This window comes from Candoia aspera, chromosome 4, assembly GCF_035149785.1.
Source record: "Candoia aspera isolate rCanAsp1 chromosome 4, rCanAsp1.hap2, whole genome shotgun sequence".
NCBI lineage: Eukaryota > Metazoa > Chordata > Lepidosauria > Squamata > Boidae > Candoia > Candoia aspera.
The window spans coordinates 108,271,798-108,290,631 of record NC_086156.1 but is presented as its reverse complement, the minus strand read 5'-3'; the positions used below and the strand labels follow the sequence as shown (position 1 = coordinate 108,290,631).

General features: G+C 37.9%; 1 protein-coding gene across 1 annotated transcript in view; it reads right to left on the bottom strand.

The window, feature by feature from the left end:
• The window catches only part of LOC134496980 (vomeronasal type-2 receptor 26-like), a 44,349-nt gene extending 28,094 nt beyond the window's left edge, over positions 1 to 16,255 (bottom strand). Inside the window, exons 1-4 of the mRNA XM_063302695.1 lie at positions 16,176 to 16,255; positions 15,376 to 15,493; positions 10,912 to 11,024; positions 9,503 to 9,794 (exon numbers count right to left, since the gene is read on the bottom strand). Of these exons, the coding sequence (XP_063158765.1) occupies positions 9,503 to 9,794; positions 10,912 to 11,024; positions 15,376 to 15,493; positions 16,176 to 16,255 (603 nt within the window). The remainder of the gene's footprint in view (positions 1 to 9,502; positions 9,795 to 10,911; positions 11,025 to 15,375; positions 15,494 to 16,175) is intronic.
• Positions 16,256 to 18,834: the final 2,579 nt, after the last annotated feature.

Below are 18,834 nucleotides of genomic sequence, written 5' to 3'. Positions count from 1 at the left end.
TGCAATTATCTAATTGTTTGCCCAGCCATCTCCTCATCTTGGATCCTGGAACTGAAGCCATGAAAGCTAAAATCACAATGATGGTTTTGGCCAATACACAAGAAATGGCTACTGAGAAGATGATCCCAAAAGCAGGTTGTCGGAAAAGGCAGGTCACCTTTTCTGGTTGTCCAATGAATAATAAACTGCCAAGGAATGAGAGCACAAGGGAGACGAGGAGAAGGTAGGTGATGTTCCGGTTATTGGCCTTGACTATGGGAGTGTCCTGGTATGTGATGAAGATCCCAAGTACCACAGTGGCAATGCAAGCAAAGACAATTGCCGTAGTGGCCAAACTGGTCCCTAAGGGGTCTTCATAAGACAGGAAAACTATATGTTTTGGAAGGCACGAGTCATGGTTGTTGTTTGGATACTGTCCATTTGGGCATGGCAAACAATAATCCATGTCTGCAAAAGAAAATGCTATTATTACACTGTAGAAGATTCTGCATTAATCAAGACATGGCTAATACTGACTGAAGTAAGAAGTTTAGCACAGTGGGCCCTGGTTAATGCTTTGATGGGAGGCTGCCTGGCAGTTAAAGAGCTATTGGCTAGACTGAAGACACCAATAAGCTACTTCTGTAATACAATCAATGAACCTGCATAGAACTGGACTCCAGTCAAAATAATGTTTATTTCTATCCCTCTTTGATTACTGTATTGAATATTCGAACTGATGCACAATTTGACCAATATAATTTTGTAAACATTGATTCAATGTAAAGTTCATCAGATGAAATCAAGGCAGTGTGTGAAGCTGTCGAAGTTTCTTCATCTGATTTCATGAAGGACGAAAGCAAATTTTTAGAAGCCAACCATGCATACCAATTGTTGGAAATTGATGTCCCACCCTTTTGTGAATATATATATCAGACATATTAACTGTGTCTTTCAAAAGAGAACACATTCTGGAGGGGGAGATACTATAGGAGAAATCCCTTCCACTAATTTTCACAAGAATATATTTAAAATTGGAGACCAGCCACCAATTTAATTGAAGCACAGATTGTTTACTTATTGTATTGATTTAGAGGCAGAGGACAAAGCCTATATATAGAGTTATGCAAACTGGAATTCACATGTGATTGGATACAATAGCAAATCTATTTCTTTATTTAAATTTATTGGCTGCCCAACTCCAGTGGACTATGGGCAGCATACAAAACTAATATATATATATAAAAACTAGAAATATTAAATCCACAGGCAGCCCAGAATAAAATAGTCTGATAACAAAATCCACAAAATAAAACAGGGACCATTAAACTATGACAAACATCAACCCCAGGCCTGGCAGCAAGGCCAGGTCTCTGGGCTTTCCAGAGCCCTAGGAGAGGGTGCCATCCTTATCACTGGAGGGTGGGGGTTGCAAGAGAGGAGACAGGCTTCCTCGGTCCTACAAGACAGCAATATTTAATGGAGGGGACCTGGAGATCTCCCACTCTGCTGGAACATACCGGGGTGGGTGTGGGGGAACAACTGGAGATAAGCAGTCTCTAGGGTATCCAGGCCCTATGCCATAGAGGACTGTATAGGTAATAACCAACATCTTGAATTGCACTCAGAAGCCAACTAACAGCCAATGCAGCTCACATGGCAGTAGTGACACATGGGCTCACTGAGAGGGGCCCATTACTGTTCTCGGCACTGCATTTTGAACCAGCGGTAGCTCCTGGGTGGTTTTCAAGGACAGCCCCATGTAGAGCACATTGCAATAATCCAAATGTGAGGTAACCAGAAATTTATCAGCAGCCATAGGGTGATTTAGTGAGGGCGTAACTAGTAGATAATGAGGCAAGACTGCAGTGCAGTGGTGGTTTTGAGAAAACAAAGAGACGGTATTTCATGAAGTTAGTTTTTTTTTTTTTTTTTTTTCCCCTAGCAAGTTGCTGTTAAACTGTTCTTAGTTCCCAGAGCCTATGCTGGTCTTCATGTATTTTTTCCTACTTTTATTAACATTCCTTGGCCCTCTATTTTTTTTTTTTTTTTTAATGACAGAGCTTACATAGTATGTATTTACTCAAGTCCCTTGAAAGGAATTAGGGAGAGAGTGGAATGTTTTGCTTTATTGTGCTCATACCCATCAGCACCATTTTTTCTCCGATACTACTTCTAACTAGAACACTTTCTACTGAATTATCTTCCACACAGGTTTCCATGGAATATTTAATGTTATAAATTGAATACAGCTTACCTTTCCGATTTGCAATCTTCCCTTCTGGACATGAACGGCACCCATAGCAGCAAAATGGTTTCCCTTCTATCCTGATCTTACTAGAACCTGAATGACAATTGTCATTACACAGGGAATGGGGTCTCTCCTGAATGATGAAGACAAATGGATTAAGCATTAATTTGGCATTCCATGAGGGCATTGGTCCTTGCAAAGAAGACACACATAAAGGGATTAAAAAAAATAGTAACTAGCTTCCTTCTGAACATATTGTGGAGATTGCTGTAAAATACTTCCATTATACTGTCATCTAATTGCACACCAAACAGAACACATCCCAATTCAAAACACAAGTATAATACCTGAATAAGTCTACACTGCTTCAGTAGATGAATAAGGAACCACTTCTGAACATTCAAAATGTGGATTGAGCTATCCCCCATATCTGTACAAAATATATACCTGGTTAAATCTTGTGGGCCATACAATGGAGTCCTCATGAATGTTGAGTGATTTGGAAGAGAAAGAGTTTGGGTCTACCCATCCAACTTTGACTTTTATAAATGTGTTATTTGAGTATGTGATCCAGCTGAAAATATCAAATCCAGCAACTATATGCCCATTGTCATCGAAGGAAATGTTTTCTCCAGCATTGTTTTTAAAGAAAGCACTTCTCATAAACTTGTGGAGCTAAGTTGGGGAGAAGGTGGAGAAACAAGATGCCATGAGATACCATTAAGAATAGTCCCATCACAGTTGAAAACTGTGGGTAATGGTCGAGAGGAAAAAAAAAAAAAACATTGCTGCAGAGGATAAGCATTAAACATTCTAGATAGGGGTTTACACTGATGGTACTCATTCCAATTCAAAGAAGGAGAAGGAGGAGGAGGAGGGGGGGAGGAATACATGGAGAAGGAGAAAGAGGCAATGTTGAAGTGAGCTGTTCAGGTAGTGTGGTGACACCATCAGAGAAGTCAGGGTGACAGATTTGGGAGAGTAATTGCCTTTAATATAGCAAAAATTGAAAAGAATATGCTTTCCTGACAGATGTTTTGAAAAAGAACAAGATTGTTTTTCATAGGGAAAAGTTAGAAGGAGTAAGTTTTACTTACCAGCAATAAAGATTTAGATTGAATTCAATACCTAAAGCCAAAGATGCCCTCACCAGACATGGAACCAAATCTGAGCAAGATGCAGATGAAACAGCTGCATCTGAAGTTAAACAACTGGAGTCTGCTGTTCAGGATGTAGAGATGGGTGCTACATCTAAGGATGTTGATGGATTGTTTGCTTAACAATGTTTTTTAATTACCTTACTTAGAATATAAATGGGCTAATGCCCCTCGGAAAAGAAAAAAAATAAAGATTTTTCATTATTTGAGAAAATTAAATGATGATGTGCTATGTCTACAAGAAGGTGAAAGGACACTCAATATTTGATAAATAAAATTTGGGAGAGGAATTTATCTCAGAAGGTTTGAAGAACTTAACTGGACTTGTAATATATGTTAAACCACAACTGAAACCACACTTGTTGTTTGCTCATGGACATGGTAGTTATATAGCAGTTGAAGTGGAACCCTAGGGATTTAAATCTATTTTTCTGGGAGTATATGTGTCAAACAAAGATAAAAGTAAAATTTTTAGACATCTTTTGAATGAACTGTCATCTTATTCATACCAAAGTTGATGACTAAGGGTGATTGGAATGGAATGATTTCTCCATTAATTGACAGGACATCTGAGAAAGATATCAAACTTAAGCAAGGAAAACTTCCAAAGTCTTTTTTTGACTTGATGGACAATTTGGCATTGGTGGATTCCTGGTGACATAAAAATGGATTGGCGAGAGAGTCTACTTTTTATTCTGAAAGACACAAATCTTTTTTCAAGAGTTGACATGGTATGGATTTCAAGTTATTTGGCTAATAAAATTTGCAAAGTAGATATTTTACCAAAGGCTTTTTGATCATAATCCAGTGAGTTTGACAATAAGGAGAATACCTATGGCATTTAGATGGAGACTGATTAAAAAAAAAAAAAACAAAGAAAAATGATATTTAAGATCCAAGAAGGAAATATTATGTTAATGGAGAATGAAAGAATCAAGAAATAATTTCATAGTGGTTTTTTTTTTCCCCTTAACTTGTATAAAAGGCAAGAAGTTTCTTTGGAAAAAACAGACAAATATCTGGAAAAACAAAAAAATACCAAAACTTTTGCAGTCACAGGAAAAAAAAAAAAAGAAGAAGAAGAATCCTATAACTCCTTTTGCAATAGTGGAAGCTATAAAAAATAAATAAATAAATAAAGTAGGGAATGCATCAGGTTCAGAAGTTTTGCCAGCATTATATTGTAGATGTTTTCAAGATCATCTCCTTCAAACTTTTCAAAGATGGATGAATTCCATTTTGCAGGGCTCTTCAATGCCAGACTCTTGGAAAGAAGCCAATATTGCACTTTTACCAAAAGAAGGGCAAGATATTACCTTAACTAAGAATTACAGACCAATCTCATTGTTGAATAATGATTATGAAATATTTACTTCAATATTGGCTGATATAATTAAAAAAAAAAAAAAAACTTACAGGATTTTATCCATCAAGACCAATGTGTTTTTTTTTTTTTTTTACCCAAAAGACAGTTAAGAGACAATGTGAGAATAGTTTTGGATATTATAAGATATTTACAACATTTATTTGAACTGGACTTTTATGTTTAAAGATATAGAAAAGATGGACTTTGGAGAAAAAAAAAAATTCAAGTAATTAAGTCAATTTACACATGGCAAAAGGTGAACATTATTGTGAATGGTGACTTAACTGAACCATGCAATATACAGCAAGGAACAAGACAAGAATGCCCTTTCTCACCATTGCTTTTTATCTTAGTTTTGGGAGATTTTGAACAGCGATATTAGACAAGATGATCAAATAAAGGGTTCAAAAATAAAGAAGGAGGTCTTTAAATTGAAGACCTTTGCTGATGATCTAGTTTTGATACTAAAAGTTCCTTTGGACGTTGCTGAATACCTGATGAAGAAATTGAAGGAGTTTGGGTTATTAGCTGGCTTTAAAGTAAATAAACAACAACAACAACAACAACAAAATGAAGACATTGACTAAGCATATGAGTACACATAATCAAGAATCATTGATGGGTAAGACTGGTTTTAAAATTGAAAAGAAGGTTAGATATTTGGGGGTGACACTAGGAAATATAAATTGCATGATATTCCAGAATAATTATGTTAAAATTTGGATGATTAAAAAAAAAACCCTGCTAAAATGGAAAAAGTTACAATCATCTCTCATGGGGTGGATATCTGTGATCAAGATGAATGTTTTGCCTAGGATTTTGTTCTTTTCCATACTATACTGATCTTGACAACAGATTTACCATCTAAACAATGGCAGAAGGATATTTCTAAGTTCATCTAGCAAGAGAAGAAAACAAGAATTAAATTTAAACTACTATAAGATGCAAAAGAATGAAGGGGGTTAGGTTTACCCAATTTAAAACTGTATTATGATGCTTGTTGTTTGCTCTGGATGAAGGATTGGATGACTTCAAAAATAAGAAGTTATTGGAATTGGAAGGACACAATTTAAGATTTGGGTGGCATGGCTATTTGTGGTAGGATAAAGTTAAAGTTAATAAAGATTTTTTTAAAAAATAATTTTGTTAGGCATGCCATATTAAGGGTTTGGAATAAAAATAAATTAAGATTGTCTCCTAATGCACCTAAGGGACATGGTGGCTCTGCAGGTTAAACCGCTGAGCTGCTGAGCTTGCTGATCGGAAGATCAGTGGTTCGAATCCGCATGACGGGGTGAGCTCCCATTGCTAGTCCCAGCACCTGCCAACCTAGCAGTTCGAAAACATGCAAATGTGAGTCGATTCATAGGTACTGCTTCGGTGGGCAGTAACGGCATTCCGTTTAGTCATGCCGGCCACATGACCACAGAAGTGTCTACGGACAAACGTCGGCACTTCAGCTTTGAAACGGAGATGAGCACCATCCCCTAGAGTTGGACACGACTGGACTTAATGTCAAGGGAAACCTTTACCTTTACCTTTAGCTTATGTACCTATGTGGTTGCCACCTCAAGAAACTTTCTTCAGAAGATAAATTGTGGGGAAATCAAGTTGGTTGAGATACAGAGACTTGTCGAATTTTGTGGAAGGTGAACCTCAACTTAACACAAAGGAATGATTGAAACCAGAAGGCTACACTTGTCATTGGTTTGCATTTGCACAATTGTCAGACTTGGACAAAAAGTTTTATAATTTTGTTATATATATATATATATTTTAAACACAATTTGAAATGGAACTTTGTACAAATGCTGAACATGTTGTTACAATTGAATTTAAAAGATGAATATGTCAAAGATTGTATGATTAAGTGGGCTAAGAATTTTGGGTATACTATTATGCTTGAACAGTGGGAGAACATTTGGAATGAAGGTTTGAAATTTACCTTGAATCATAATTTGAACAAGAATTTCTACAAAATGATGTATCCTTGGTATTTAACATCTGATAAGCTATACAAAATGTTTAATGGGGTATCAAATGTTTGTTGGAAATATTCTCATGGTGAAAGAAATTTTATCACCTTTGGTGGACCTGTGAGAAGGCTTAGAAATTCTGGGACCACATATCTGTGATGATCCAAACATTCTTAAAATGGATATACAGCTGAAACCAGAACTGTTTCTTTGGGGTTTGAGGACAAGCAGCTTGAGAAGGGAACTTGGTTTCTGTATAGAGTATGATAACAGCAGCAAGGCTTGTATATGCTCAGAGATGGAAAGATCCACAAATTCCCACAATGGAAGAATGGATGGGTAAGTTAATGGAACTGACACAAATGGCTAAATTGACAGCAGTGATAAGAGAAAAATACTGTGACTGGATTTATTTCTATTTAGAAACCACTTTTGGATTGTTTGCTTGTATCTGAAAAAGATGAGGTTTTGATTTGGGTTTTGATGATTGAATGGCTTGATTGTATAGAAACGATGTTACTAAAAGTTTAATTAATGGTAAGAGATTGCACTTGTATAATACGGATTTATATCTGTGTTGGAGAAGGTCGGAAGTCACTTTCCTTCTATATCTTATATATATTTTCTCCACTTTTATAGATTTTTTTTCTTTTTTCTTTAGTTCTGTATTCCATTGTTTTTGTACTCTACATTTCATATTTCACTTATACTTTGAAAATCAATAAAGTTTTTTTTTTTAAAAAAGAAAAAAAAAAGAAAACTCTTCTAAATTGACCTGCAAAATACCTGCCATGGCTCTTCATTCAGTCGATTTTGTCTTAACCATCCCATCTTTGCTCTCCCTTTTGACTTGGATGAAGTTATTGCATGCAGAGCGTATGCCATAATGTAAACTGCATTGTAGATGCTGTAACTGTGGCCGGACATGCCTATGTCAAACAGGGTCCCAGGTAGAGTCTCCAGCTTTTCCTCCCCTGTGCAAATCAACTCATCTCTCTCATCCAGAGTGGAATTTGAGAAGTCACAATTAAATGCATCTTTCCAGAAGACTCTGATAAAGCCATCTCTGTTTTCTGAGATAGGGTTTCTTTCCTTCAGAAAGGTCTGGAATCCTCTAGGATAGTTTGTGTGAATAGCGAATGATAGAGCCCCATGGAGGCAATGTATGTCCCAATCTCTTAGAAAACCAGGAGATGCAAAATCCATCTGGGCTGTCATAATCCACACTCGGCTCTCAACTGTTATATCATGAAATTGGGCAAAGTGGAAAATTGATCTTAAGACACTAATAGTATGTATTTCTCCTTGTATAATAACAGTATTGGCTGTACTTCCTGTGACAATATGTGAAGTTCCAAACCAATCCATTGCTGTTTCAGCAATGTCACCTGAAAAAGACATTTTGGGCATTGTTTCTAAGAACTCCACACAGATACCCCGTTGAGAAAATATGGGAAGTATATCCTGTTTAAATATCTCTCCATTGTCATCATCAAAAGAAACCACACCAATCCAGATCCACTTGAAATGCAGCAGCAACTCAAGAATCCCCATATACTGATGGTTCCCATCTGGAAACATCTGGTGGAAGAAATCTTCTTTGGTTTTATCATTTATTATTGGAGATGAGCCATACAGGATCTTAAGAAAGAATATGTGGATGAAGAAGAGACATCATGACAATCAATCTTATGGTTCACTCATTTGAAAGGTACTGGCTGTTTTGCTATATAAGTTTGCCATAAAAAAATTCTTGCTGATTCACTGTGCACATTTTTAAAAAACCACCCTTGGATGCATGTATTGTACTGGACTGAGCCCCAAATGGAACAGAGATCATACACTCCATATGCAATCTATACTGTCTTCTGAGATGTAGGTGGGGAAGCTGAGATTCAACATTACTCTTTTAATTCAGCAGCAGATTTCATACCAGTCTTGATTCCTTCTGATCATCCTGCATGTAACATGATCATTTCTGATGGTGTTGACCCCCTCTCAGTAGCCAACATGTTCCTAGACTTGGCTCTACAATATCTGTGCTGCCAAGATCCAGGCAACCATTTTATGGTAGAAAAAGATAATGATGTCCTTTGTTTGTTTATCTGTGTTTTTGTTACCTGGTTGGCCGGATTATGCAGCTCAGATATGGTAAAATGGCAGTTCATTAGAACTTTAGATGAGTTGTGAAGGAAGGAACAGGACAATACGTTTGATGGTACACTAGCTGAAAGGTAGGCTCCTGGAACTGTTTAGCTTTCCTTCCCTGTTCAGATTTTTTTTTTTTTTTGCTGAACTTTTATATATTTCTTACATAGATGGGAGTAAAAGTAAATATGCCTTCTGCAGAAACATTTTTAATACTACTATGTCAAGAAATATTAAGATTTCCAAAGTCCCTCAAGGAAGTCTGTTAAGCAAATGTACTCCTGGGATAAGAGGATGGATTGACATATTTATTTATCAAATTTTGTCACTGCCCATCTCCCACAGAGGGACTCTGGGCAGTTTACACTAAAGCTGGAGAGAGAATGAGCTCATTATAAAGGCATCATGGCCTAATGGCTAACCAATAACGTAGTATTATTAATAAACTCATCATTCTGCACCCTTCACGTACAAATAGAGGTTAAACCACCCCAATGCCAGTTCTTCAGAAAAAATGCCGCACAGCTTCATAAAGAGACTTCCATTTCTAACATCCATGAACAAAACCATACTTAAACTTGAGAATCTTGTTCTTTCTCACTGTCATTCTATGCTTACAACTTACCTGTGGAACTTTGTAGGTGCTCAGGATGTTTGTCATGTGGAGAGAGACTTCGGAATTAGCTCCCCCAATGACTCCCAAAACGTTATTCTGAGTGTCACATTTGTAGTTAGGGATGAATTTGTCCTTTGTGGATAGAAGTTCCAAAGAGGCAAGATAGGTCCATCTTGCAAAAAACTGGCTATTTAAAATGTGGAAGCCCAAAGTGACATTGGGTAAGAGTTGGTTATTCTCACTGATTTCCTTCACAGCAAATGCCAAGGCCAGGATGTGCTGGTAATTCTGAGTGAACATCCTATATGAAAAGGAATTGTTTCAGGTTAGATCCCATTTTCTAATGCACATTCTATCTAGACATAGCGCTATGAAAAATCGATCCATGGAAAACAAGGCACTTCAAGTCAACTGCATGGAACAATTATGAAAATATTTTCCCATAAAGAATGAGATTTGAAAATTATTAGGTAACAAAGTCACTGTCACATACATGCTCACTTTCACATACCAATTTGTAACATATTGTCTTCAGAGATATTATACTGGTACCTTTTAAACAGGAAAACATTATGAGTTAAAGATAATTAATTTCTTTCACTTTGCCAGCTTTGAACAACATAACTAGAGGAGTCAGACTGGTCCTGCCTTTAATTTATTGCATAATGATATTCTTGTATTTCCATTAGACACATTCCATTAGGAATTACTCTCTTACCTTTCATGGTCCAATAATCTCTCTCATAATCTCTGTTTCATTTTTGGTTCCTTTGAGTCACTGTTGACTCCTGGCAACTGCTTGGACAAGTCTTAACAGTTTTCTTGGCCAGGTATTTTGGAAGTGGTTTGCCATTGCCTCCTTCCTCGGGCTGAGAGAGAGGGACTGGCCCAGAGTCAGCCAGCTGGCTTCGTGCCTACTGGAACACAGCCTCCTGGTGTTTAGCCTGGTGCTTTAACTGCTACACCAACCAGGCTCCTTTCTTATAATCTACATCCTCCGTATTTCCTCACGCTTCAGTTAACTCCACTGGATTTAGTGAGATGTAGAGTTACTATTACCATTATGGGGACTAGAGTTCTTGTAAAACTGTTGAAAACATTCTCCCTTGCTCCTCCTATTTCTTTTTTGCACCTCTACCTAGCATGCATTCATCAGTCATTGAGCTTGTTAAGTAAATGAAAAGCAGCTAAGATTACTTTCTGCTTTGAGTGAAATGGCCCCACTCCCCATGAAAAATAAGATATATGAGTCAGAAGGGATGGACAAAAGCATATATTTGCATTGCCTTAAAGACTGAAAAGATTTCTCCTTGCATTCTGTTGTTTTTTCACCTAGAACTTGCACCTATAAGTGAGAACTAGCTTGAGTAATTTGAGAACTTTATCTGAAATTTATGTGTTAAACCTAAATTACTTACACAAGGTCATCAAAACTCTCCTCAGAAGGCTGCTTCTGAAAGCTGATTGGACTCGAAAAAATGTAGATCTGAGACAAAATGCCAGCAATGATGAAATCCCCTGGCTGGTAATACTTGTGGAGAATAGAAAGAGGTTCACCAACCAGACACTTAGCAATAGAAACCTTACTTGAGGCATGAGGCAGAGCCCCTTTAGCTATAATCAGTGCCACAAATAACACCCCTTTGTCTGAGAGTGTTCCTGCCTTCTTCCAGCATGTCTGTTCTGTTATTGGCATTTGAATACCTTTCATTCCAGTGGCAACAGGCAGCTGATCTAAAGCCAGTCTTGTGCAATATCTACTACCAATAATGACAGTAGTATAGCTCTGCTTGATTCTAGCTTCAGCTTGCAGTGAGTCATGAAGTATGAGCAAACAGTTGGATGATCTGCCAGTCCCAAGGGAATGTTCATGGACCAAGTGAGATAGCATTAAACCCAGTTATTTCATAATTATGGTCAAATGGGGAGATAATGGCCAATTTGGTATTCTGAATCCATTAAAAAGTTTCAGAAGTCAACATGCTGAAGTTTATCATAGCTCAGCTGGTATCTCCCAGATCTTACTTTATACACACATGAGAAACACCAAGTGTGTAATTTCCCTTATTAAAATAAATGGGGGAGGGGGTATTAAGTATGTTCACTGCCTTGAGTTATTTATAAAAATGATAAAGGCAGGATAAAAATCAAATCAACAAATAAATACATCCAGAAAAGAAATGATAATATAAAAATACCTCCAGTGTTCAAGAATGCGGTGGGGGTGTGGGGGTGGTATTTATTTATTTGTTTCCATTTCACCTTGTAGGATAAAACTTTGCCATTTCCAGTTTGGAAGTAAAATGTTTAACTAATGTAGGCCTTGCATAAACCCTCTGGTTAATCCAGAGCTTTGTTATCTTTCATCTCACCTAGAAATGAAGCAGGAAACCCTCAAGTGCATCTGAGAAACTATTTCAGTCTATTACAAGTCTAGGGTGGGAAAATGGAACTGACTACAGACAAAATACAGATAAAACTGAAATCAAATCCTACCTTAGCTCAGTGTCAACTAGCACCAACTAGGTCAGAATGTCCCAATCCATATAATCTATGGCTATTATTTGATAAAGACCAAAGTCCAGGTGTCCAGAGCAAACAATAAGCATTAATTTGGGTGGGTATGAATATATGTATGTATGTGTGTAATAGGAGCCTCATGTGTTACAGAGTGGTGGGTGGCAGTATTGCAAACAAAACTCTCCCCATGAACTGAGTTCAATCCCAGCAGAAGCTGCGTTCTCAGGTAGCTGGCTCAGGTCGACTCAACCTTCCATCCTTCCGAGGTTGGTAAAATGAGTACCCAGCTTGCTGGGGAAGGTGATGACTGGGAAAGGCAATGGCAAACCACCCCAATATAGTCTGCCAAGAAATGTCATGAAAGTGGCGTCCCTCCAAAGGGGCAGACATTACTCAGTGCTTGCACAGGGGACCTTTCATCATTCACATGTATGTATGTGTGTTTGTGGGTATGTATTATAATGTAGCAACTGTCCACTTCTGAAGCAGAAATATATGGACATAAACTTTCACTGAAGGTTTGTCATTCATAATTGCCAACATACTTTGGCTCTGGCATTTGCTGTAAAGGAGATCAGTCAACATTCTGGCATTTTACCCAATGTTAGTCTTGGTTTCCACATCACTACTGATTATACCAAGGAAAGTTCAACTTACCTTTTAGCAATGGAATTTCTATCTACAAAAGATAAATTTATCCCCAACTACAAATGTAATGACCAGACCAGTATGGTAGCTATCATTGGAGGACCCCGTTCTAAGACCTGTCTCAACATAGCAACCACTCTGTGCAACTACAAATTTCCCCTGGTGAGACACAAATATGGAGCAAGAGGGAAGTTCACTTGCTATTTATTAACTTCAGGTATCAGATCTTCATTATAATTCTTAAGACAAAGATCCCAGAACCATGAAATGTTAGAGGCCAGAAGATGAGAAATTCATGAGATATGAAGAATATCATCAAAGTGCTGTCCCTTTTTTGCTTTATGAGTAGTACTGAACTTGCAAATGTCATGCTGTGAAACTGTACTTTTAAAGAATCCTCTTTCCATATCCCACTCAAACCCAGACATTGGGTTAAGTAAATACATATTGCATTATTTTTTTTAAAAAAAGTATCCCTTTTGCCTCTGTTCTTCTTTCTTTCCCCCATTTAGATCACATATGCATCAGCTCCATTGATGAATAATGAATCAGCAAAACTGTTTGTCAAATGGGTGTTCCCAGATGAGATCCACCAGCTTAAAGGAATGTTACATTTACTGTTGCATTTTGGCTGGGTTGATTTCTGTGTATGAGGAAGATAGAGAGGGGTTCGTTCAAAAGAGTCTTTTGTCATGTTCAGAGAGAGGAATTTGCTTTGACTTTATAGAATGTATGCCCCAAATGATGTATGCTAATGAAGCTGCTGAAATGATAGAAAAGGCAGATAAATTGTATAAAGCGATCATGGGGGGTACAGTCATTGCAGTGATCTTGAATGCTGAAATTACAAGCATGGTGCCTTTGATAGCATGCTAGTGAAAGAACAAGTTATTTGTGCTTAGAATACAATGGTGTGTGACAAATCCCAACACATGAAAACAACAACAAGAAAAGAGCCTTGCCCTACATAATCATTGGTTTGGGGGCTAGGTTCCTGTCCCCCAGCCAGTGCAAATAAACCCAGCAGTAGCTACTCAATGCTCTTACAAACCTGGGCCAGAGATTTTAGTGCCATTTTGTGAGGTTTCAGCTGGCTTCTGACTCAGAAAATGAAACTCCTCCCGAGTCCGAAGGGGAAACAGAAACTTACCAGGCAGAAACTGGGAAGGCAAAACCAAGACATGACTCTGCGTTGCTGGAGAAATTATAGATGCTGATTGGCCAGTCTTCGGAGGAGGAACTGAATCTTCCAATCAGTGCGCATGAAAGGTGTGCAGAAAAGTGTGCAAAGGAGAATGCAGCCCGATTGGCTGCAGAAGGGAATAGGCATGCAGGGGATCAGCATAAAAGGCAGACACACGAAGAGCAATCTGCTGGAGACAACCAATCCTTTGAGCTTGCAGCCCTAGAGGAAGAGTCCTTACCTGCACCAGAAACCTTGTCTGTAGCCAGAGGGGAATCAGCAACTGTGTGTCCTATCATTGAGGACCTGTACCCTGCACTTGCTACCACAGAGGATCTTCTTTCTGCCAAATCCAGCAACCTCAGCCTCTCATCCAGATTTGGACTTTGCTGCCACCATTCTGTGAGTTCCAGGAATGTTCCCAACCTTGTTCCCAGCGTCCAGCCTTGTCCAGGATCTCCAGTCCAGTCTGGCCATGCTTCAATTGACCAGCATTGTTCAGTAACGTGAGACCTGTCTTGTTCTGCTTCAGGTTCTTAACCTTGTCCAGGATCTGCAGCCCAGTCCAGTCATGTTCCAAGCTCTCAGTCTAATCCAGAGTCTTCAGTCCAGCCCAGTCAAGTCAGACTCTCTGATCAAAGGTTCAAAGAACCCCCTCTTCCATCTTTCTCTCCCCGGTGTGAGCAGATTACTTTTCTTGCTAGACCCCCCCCCCAAAAAAAAAAAGTCAATTCAGTTAAATAGCTTTGGTTAAAAGTCAACTTCTTTAGTACAGTTGAAGTACAGGCATTTAAGGGATACATAGGATCATCATCATCATCATCGTCGTCGTCAATAATAATAATTAAATTATAATAATTCATGTTTTAATTTTCCTAGCTTTCCTTAACCTTCTCCATGATTTTTCACAGTCAAGTAAAAGGTTGTAAAAGGGGAAGTAAATACTCCTCTACCATATATTATTTCAGTGATTATGCATTTGTCTTCTCTTTTTACTGCATAATTTAGTGTCTTTTTACTTGGACTAATGTAGAATATTTGCACCAACAATTTTCAATGAAGGAAACAGCAAGTAATTGCTCCTAAATTATGATTTCCTGAATGGTTAAGTCAGGTTCCTAAATCCTTAATATTATTAATATTCAAATGTGCTGAAAACGAGTGAAGATGATCCCAATTTTTATATCAGTGAATTCATAAATGAGCCAAGAAATTGAAATGTGTAATATGGAATTGGATACAAATTTAGGCATAGATCAAATACATGCACAAAATAAATAAACTAAAAATATCCCCATCTTGTGGCAAGCCTACAAGTTTGCCTCTTTGTTCATGTTTTGAAATTGCTACAATTTCCAAGTCACAAAACTTATGAGAGAAAAGACCTTCCTTCCTTCCTTCCTTCCTTCCTTCCTTCCTTCCTTCCTTCCTTCCTTCCTCCCTCCCTCCCTCCCTCCCTCCCTCCCTCCCTCCCTTCCTTCCTTCCTTCCTTCCTTCCTTCCTTCCTTCCTCTTTCTTAAGCAGAACTTACCTGGGGCATCTTGTAGACATTCAGAACGTTTGCCATGAAGGAACAGATGTGAGAGGTAGGTCCTGCAATAACAGATACTGCCCAGTCCTTGGCATCACACTTATAATTGGGGATGAACCTGCCCCGTGTGGAGAGAAGCTCAACTGAAGCAAAGGTGGTCCCTCTTGCCATGAAATAGCTATCAGCAACGTGAATCCCCAAAGTTATGTTAGGTAAGATGAGGGAATGTTCATTGATCTCCTTTACAGCAAAAATCAGAGCTAGGACATGCTGGTAATTCTGTAGGAAAAACCTGCAGTAAGAGGTATATTCTAAGTCATACTGCTTTTGTTAAGGAATAGGACTTTTCACCCATTTTATAAGTCAGCTAAAGACAATGGCCAAAAACAGATTGTACAGTACCAGCAGAGGAAAGCAGAGAAACAGATTCACACTCAGATTTGACCTGTTTACTTTTCGAACATCAGCCCAATCACATCAGTAATTTCTAAACTACATGAGCGCCAAGATGCCCAAGTGTGAAAACTGATACAGAACTTCTGCAGCAACTGGCATTGAAATGTTTCCAAAGGTATCTCAGGACTTCTCATTAATTCTATGGCAATTGAATTTGGTCTGATGAAGAGGATGAAAAATTCTCTACATATGGAGCTCACCATTAGAATCCAGTTCAGCTATTACAAATACCTTTCACTAAAGAATAGATGAGTTGATGAAAACAATAGTCATCAACAATATAAGCATTCTCTGGGCAGTTAGCAGACCTACTTCTATTACTGTTTTGCTAGCTCCTCACTCACCTTCTTTCATGAGGTTCACCTTTGGAGTATGTAAGAATACAGATGTAGCGTTTGTCTATACCTACTTCAAGCAGCCACATTGTTTGCCAATCACAGCTGCAGAGGGCAGATATACAAGATATACAAGATCTGATGGCTTTAAACAGGCACAGGGAAGTGCTACTTTCCTACTATGCAATCATCAAAACTTTAAATATTGATCTTCAGTTACTTGCAAATAGTGATAAAATAACATGCATCACTGATGATCCACAAGAAATAAAATGGGCAAAAAAGGAAATACCGAAATCCATAGACTTCCAAAGTTAGAATTCATTAAAAGAAAGTCACTGTGCTAAACTTTGGTCTGATCCTTCTTGGGGAATGTTGAGGGAGCAATGCCAGTAGGGACCTGCATGCATGCAAAACTAGAAACAACCGGATAATGAAAATAACTGGATTGACTGAGAAGAAATAAATCATGTTACTGATGCTAATACAGTAATAATGATTATGATAATAACAATAGCAACAACAATAATGATGCAATAATAATACAGTAACAAGGTGGTGATTGGGAGCTAGGCTTCCTTTCAGTTTGGTACTCCATTCTCTTATAAATTAACATTTAGCTTTTAACACCTCTTGTTAAATATAAATATAGATATGCTACATTTAAGAGCAATATGTCTGTACATGAAGTCATAAATCAGTTCTTCAGATGGATGCCTTTTAAACTTCATTGTTTCAGACATCATGTAGGACTGTGGTAAAATGCCAGCAATGATGAGATCTCCTGAATGATAATATTTATGCTTCATAAGATGAAGCTTGCCCACAGAACATGTTGCGGTTATAGCAGGAATATGGCAAACAATGTCTGGCAGTAGTACTGTCATCATCGCCATGAACAGTAACATGTTTTAAAAGAAGAGATACACCAGGTACCAATTCCTTGTGCACAAACTAAACACCACTTCCTTGTGCACAAACTAAGCAAAGGAACTCATTGCTTAGAATAGCCTGCATATATTCTCATTGTCTTGCATGATCAGAAGCTTTGGAGTGAAGAATCAGATTGCTATGGTGTCATCTCTCTACTCCCAACCATGAATACAGCAATGGAGCTTCCTTTAATGTTAGTTAATTGTTTTGTTATGTTCCATAGAACTACTCAGGGATTTGAGAAAATGTTTAAGTAATATGCACTCTTGGCAGCTATAGGGAAAATAAACAAGACACTATGTCACATGGTCAGAAAAACAAATAGAAAATACATTGATCAAATGTATGAAATAGCAAGAAAAACTTAAACCTAGTCAAAAACAGAATGGAAACAAAATTCAGTTGTGTAGTTCTATACTTGTAAACATGGAATATCACTGGGGACAAGATCTCAACTGAGCTGAGTGAGAAAACCTCAACAAGAACACTTGTGTAACCAGAAAAAACCCACATTTTATAACCTTCCTTTTACTAGAGAGTTAAGAGTGCTTGTTTTCCTTTATTTAAAATTATTTAAAATTGTATTATTATTTATACTATAATATTTAGATTGTATATTATTTATAAATAATTAAAATATAAACAATTTATTTCTAGTTATTATTCAGCAATATCCATTATGAGATGTGTGCTACAACTTTATTAACACTTTTGGTGACTGACATGAGCTACCACATCATCCAGCCTTTAAATTATCCACTGCTAATATTTTATGATCCTGCAACAAAAATAAGAAATAGGAATAGGATTAGTTTTTTTTTTTCCCCACAACATAAGTGAGGTGTACATTAATGAAAAGCCTGGTGTGGCACAGATAGGTAGATGGCGATATTGCAGCTGAAACTCTTCCCACAACCTGAGTTTGATCCCAGCGGAAGCTGGATTCTTGGGTAGCTGGGTTTGGCTGATATCTCTAGAATATGTTTTCCATAGGATCACTAGAACAGCCTGGGTTGGTGATATTTAGTGGGGCATCATCAGCATATTGATAATACTTTACCCCAAACAAATGGATAACTCTCCCAGAGGCTTTATGTAGTTGTTAAATAGCAGGGGGGAGAGATCTGAACTTGTGCTACCCCACAAGTGAGAGACTACTGCACTGACCCCTCCCCCTCTAACCATTAACTGAATCCACCCACTAAGGAAGGTGAGGAACCACTGCAGAACAGAGCCGTAAAACCCCATCCTTCTAGATGTCTCTGAAACACCTCTTATATTGGCTATGTTAAATGTTACTGAATGATCCAGAAGGACTAGGTGGGAGGATTACTTCTGTCCATCCTGACAATGCTCATCCAATAGCATGTCCAATGCTGTTACCTCCCCATACAGATGCATGAATTCTGACTGAAAAGGACCCAGATAATATGCTTCTTCTAGACTGCTCCGAAGTGAATCCCTACTACATACTCAACAACCTCCTCCCGCCAAGATAGTTGGAGACTAGATAATAGTTGTCAAACCCAAGATCCATGAAGACTCAAGACTAAGCAAATCTGAGCAATTGGGCTAGCAAAATGCTGTGCAAATTGCCACAGGACATCCTCCGTTAGCTGACATGTATGTAACCTTCCATTTTTATATCATTACATCATCTTATATATAAACAATAATTATTCCTCAGGCACATTCCAAAGTTAGGTAAACATTTATTTTGTGTATTTTTGAAAAA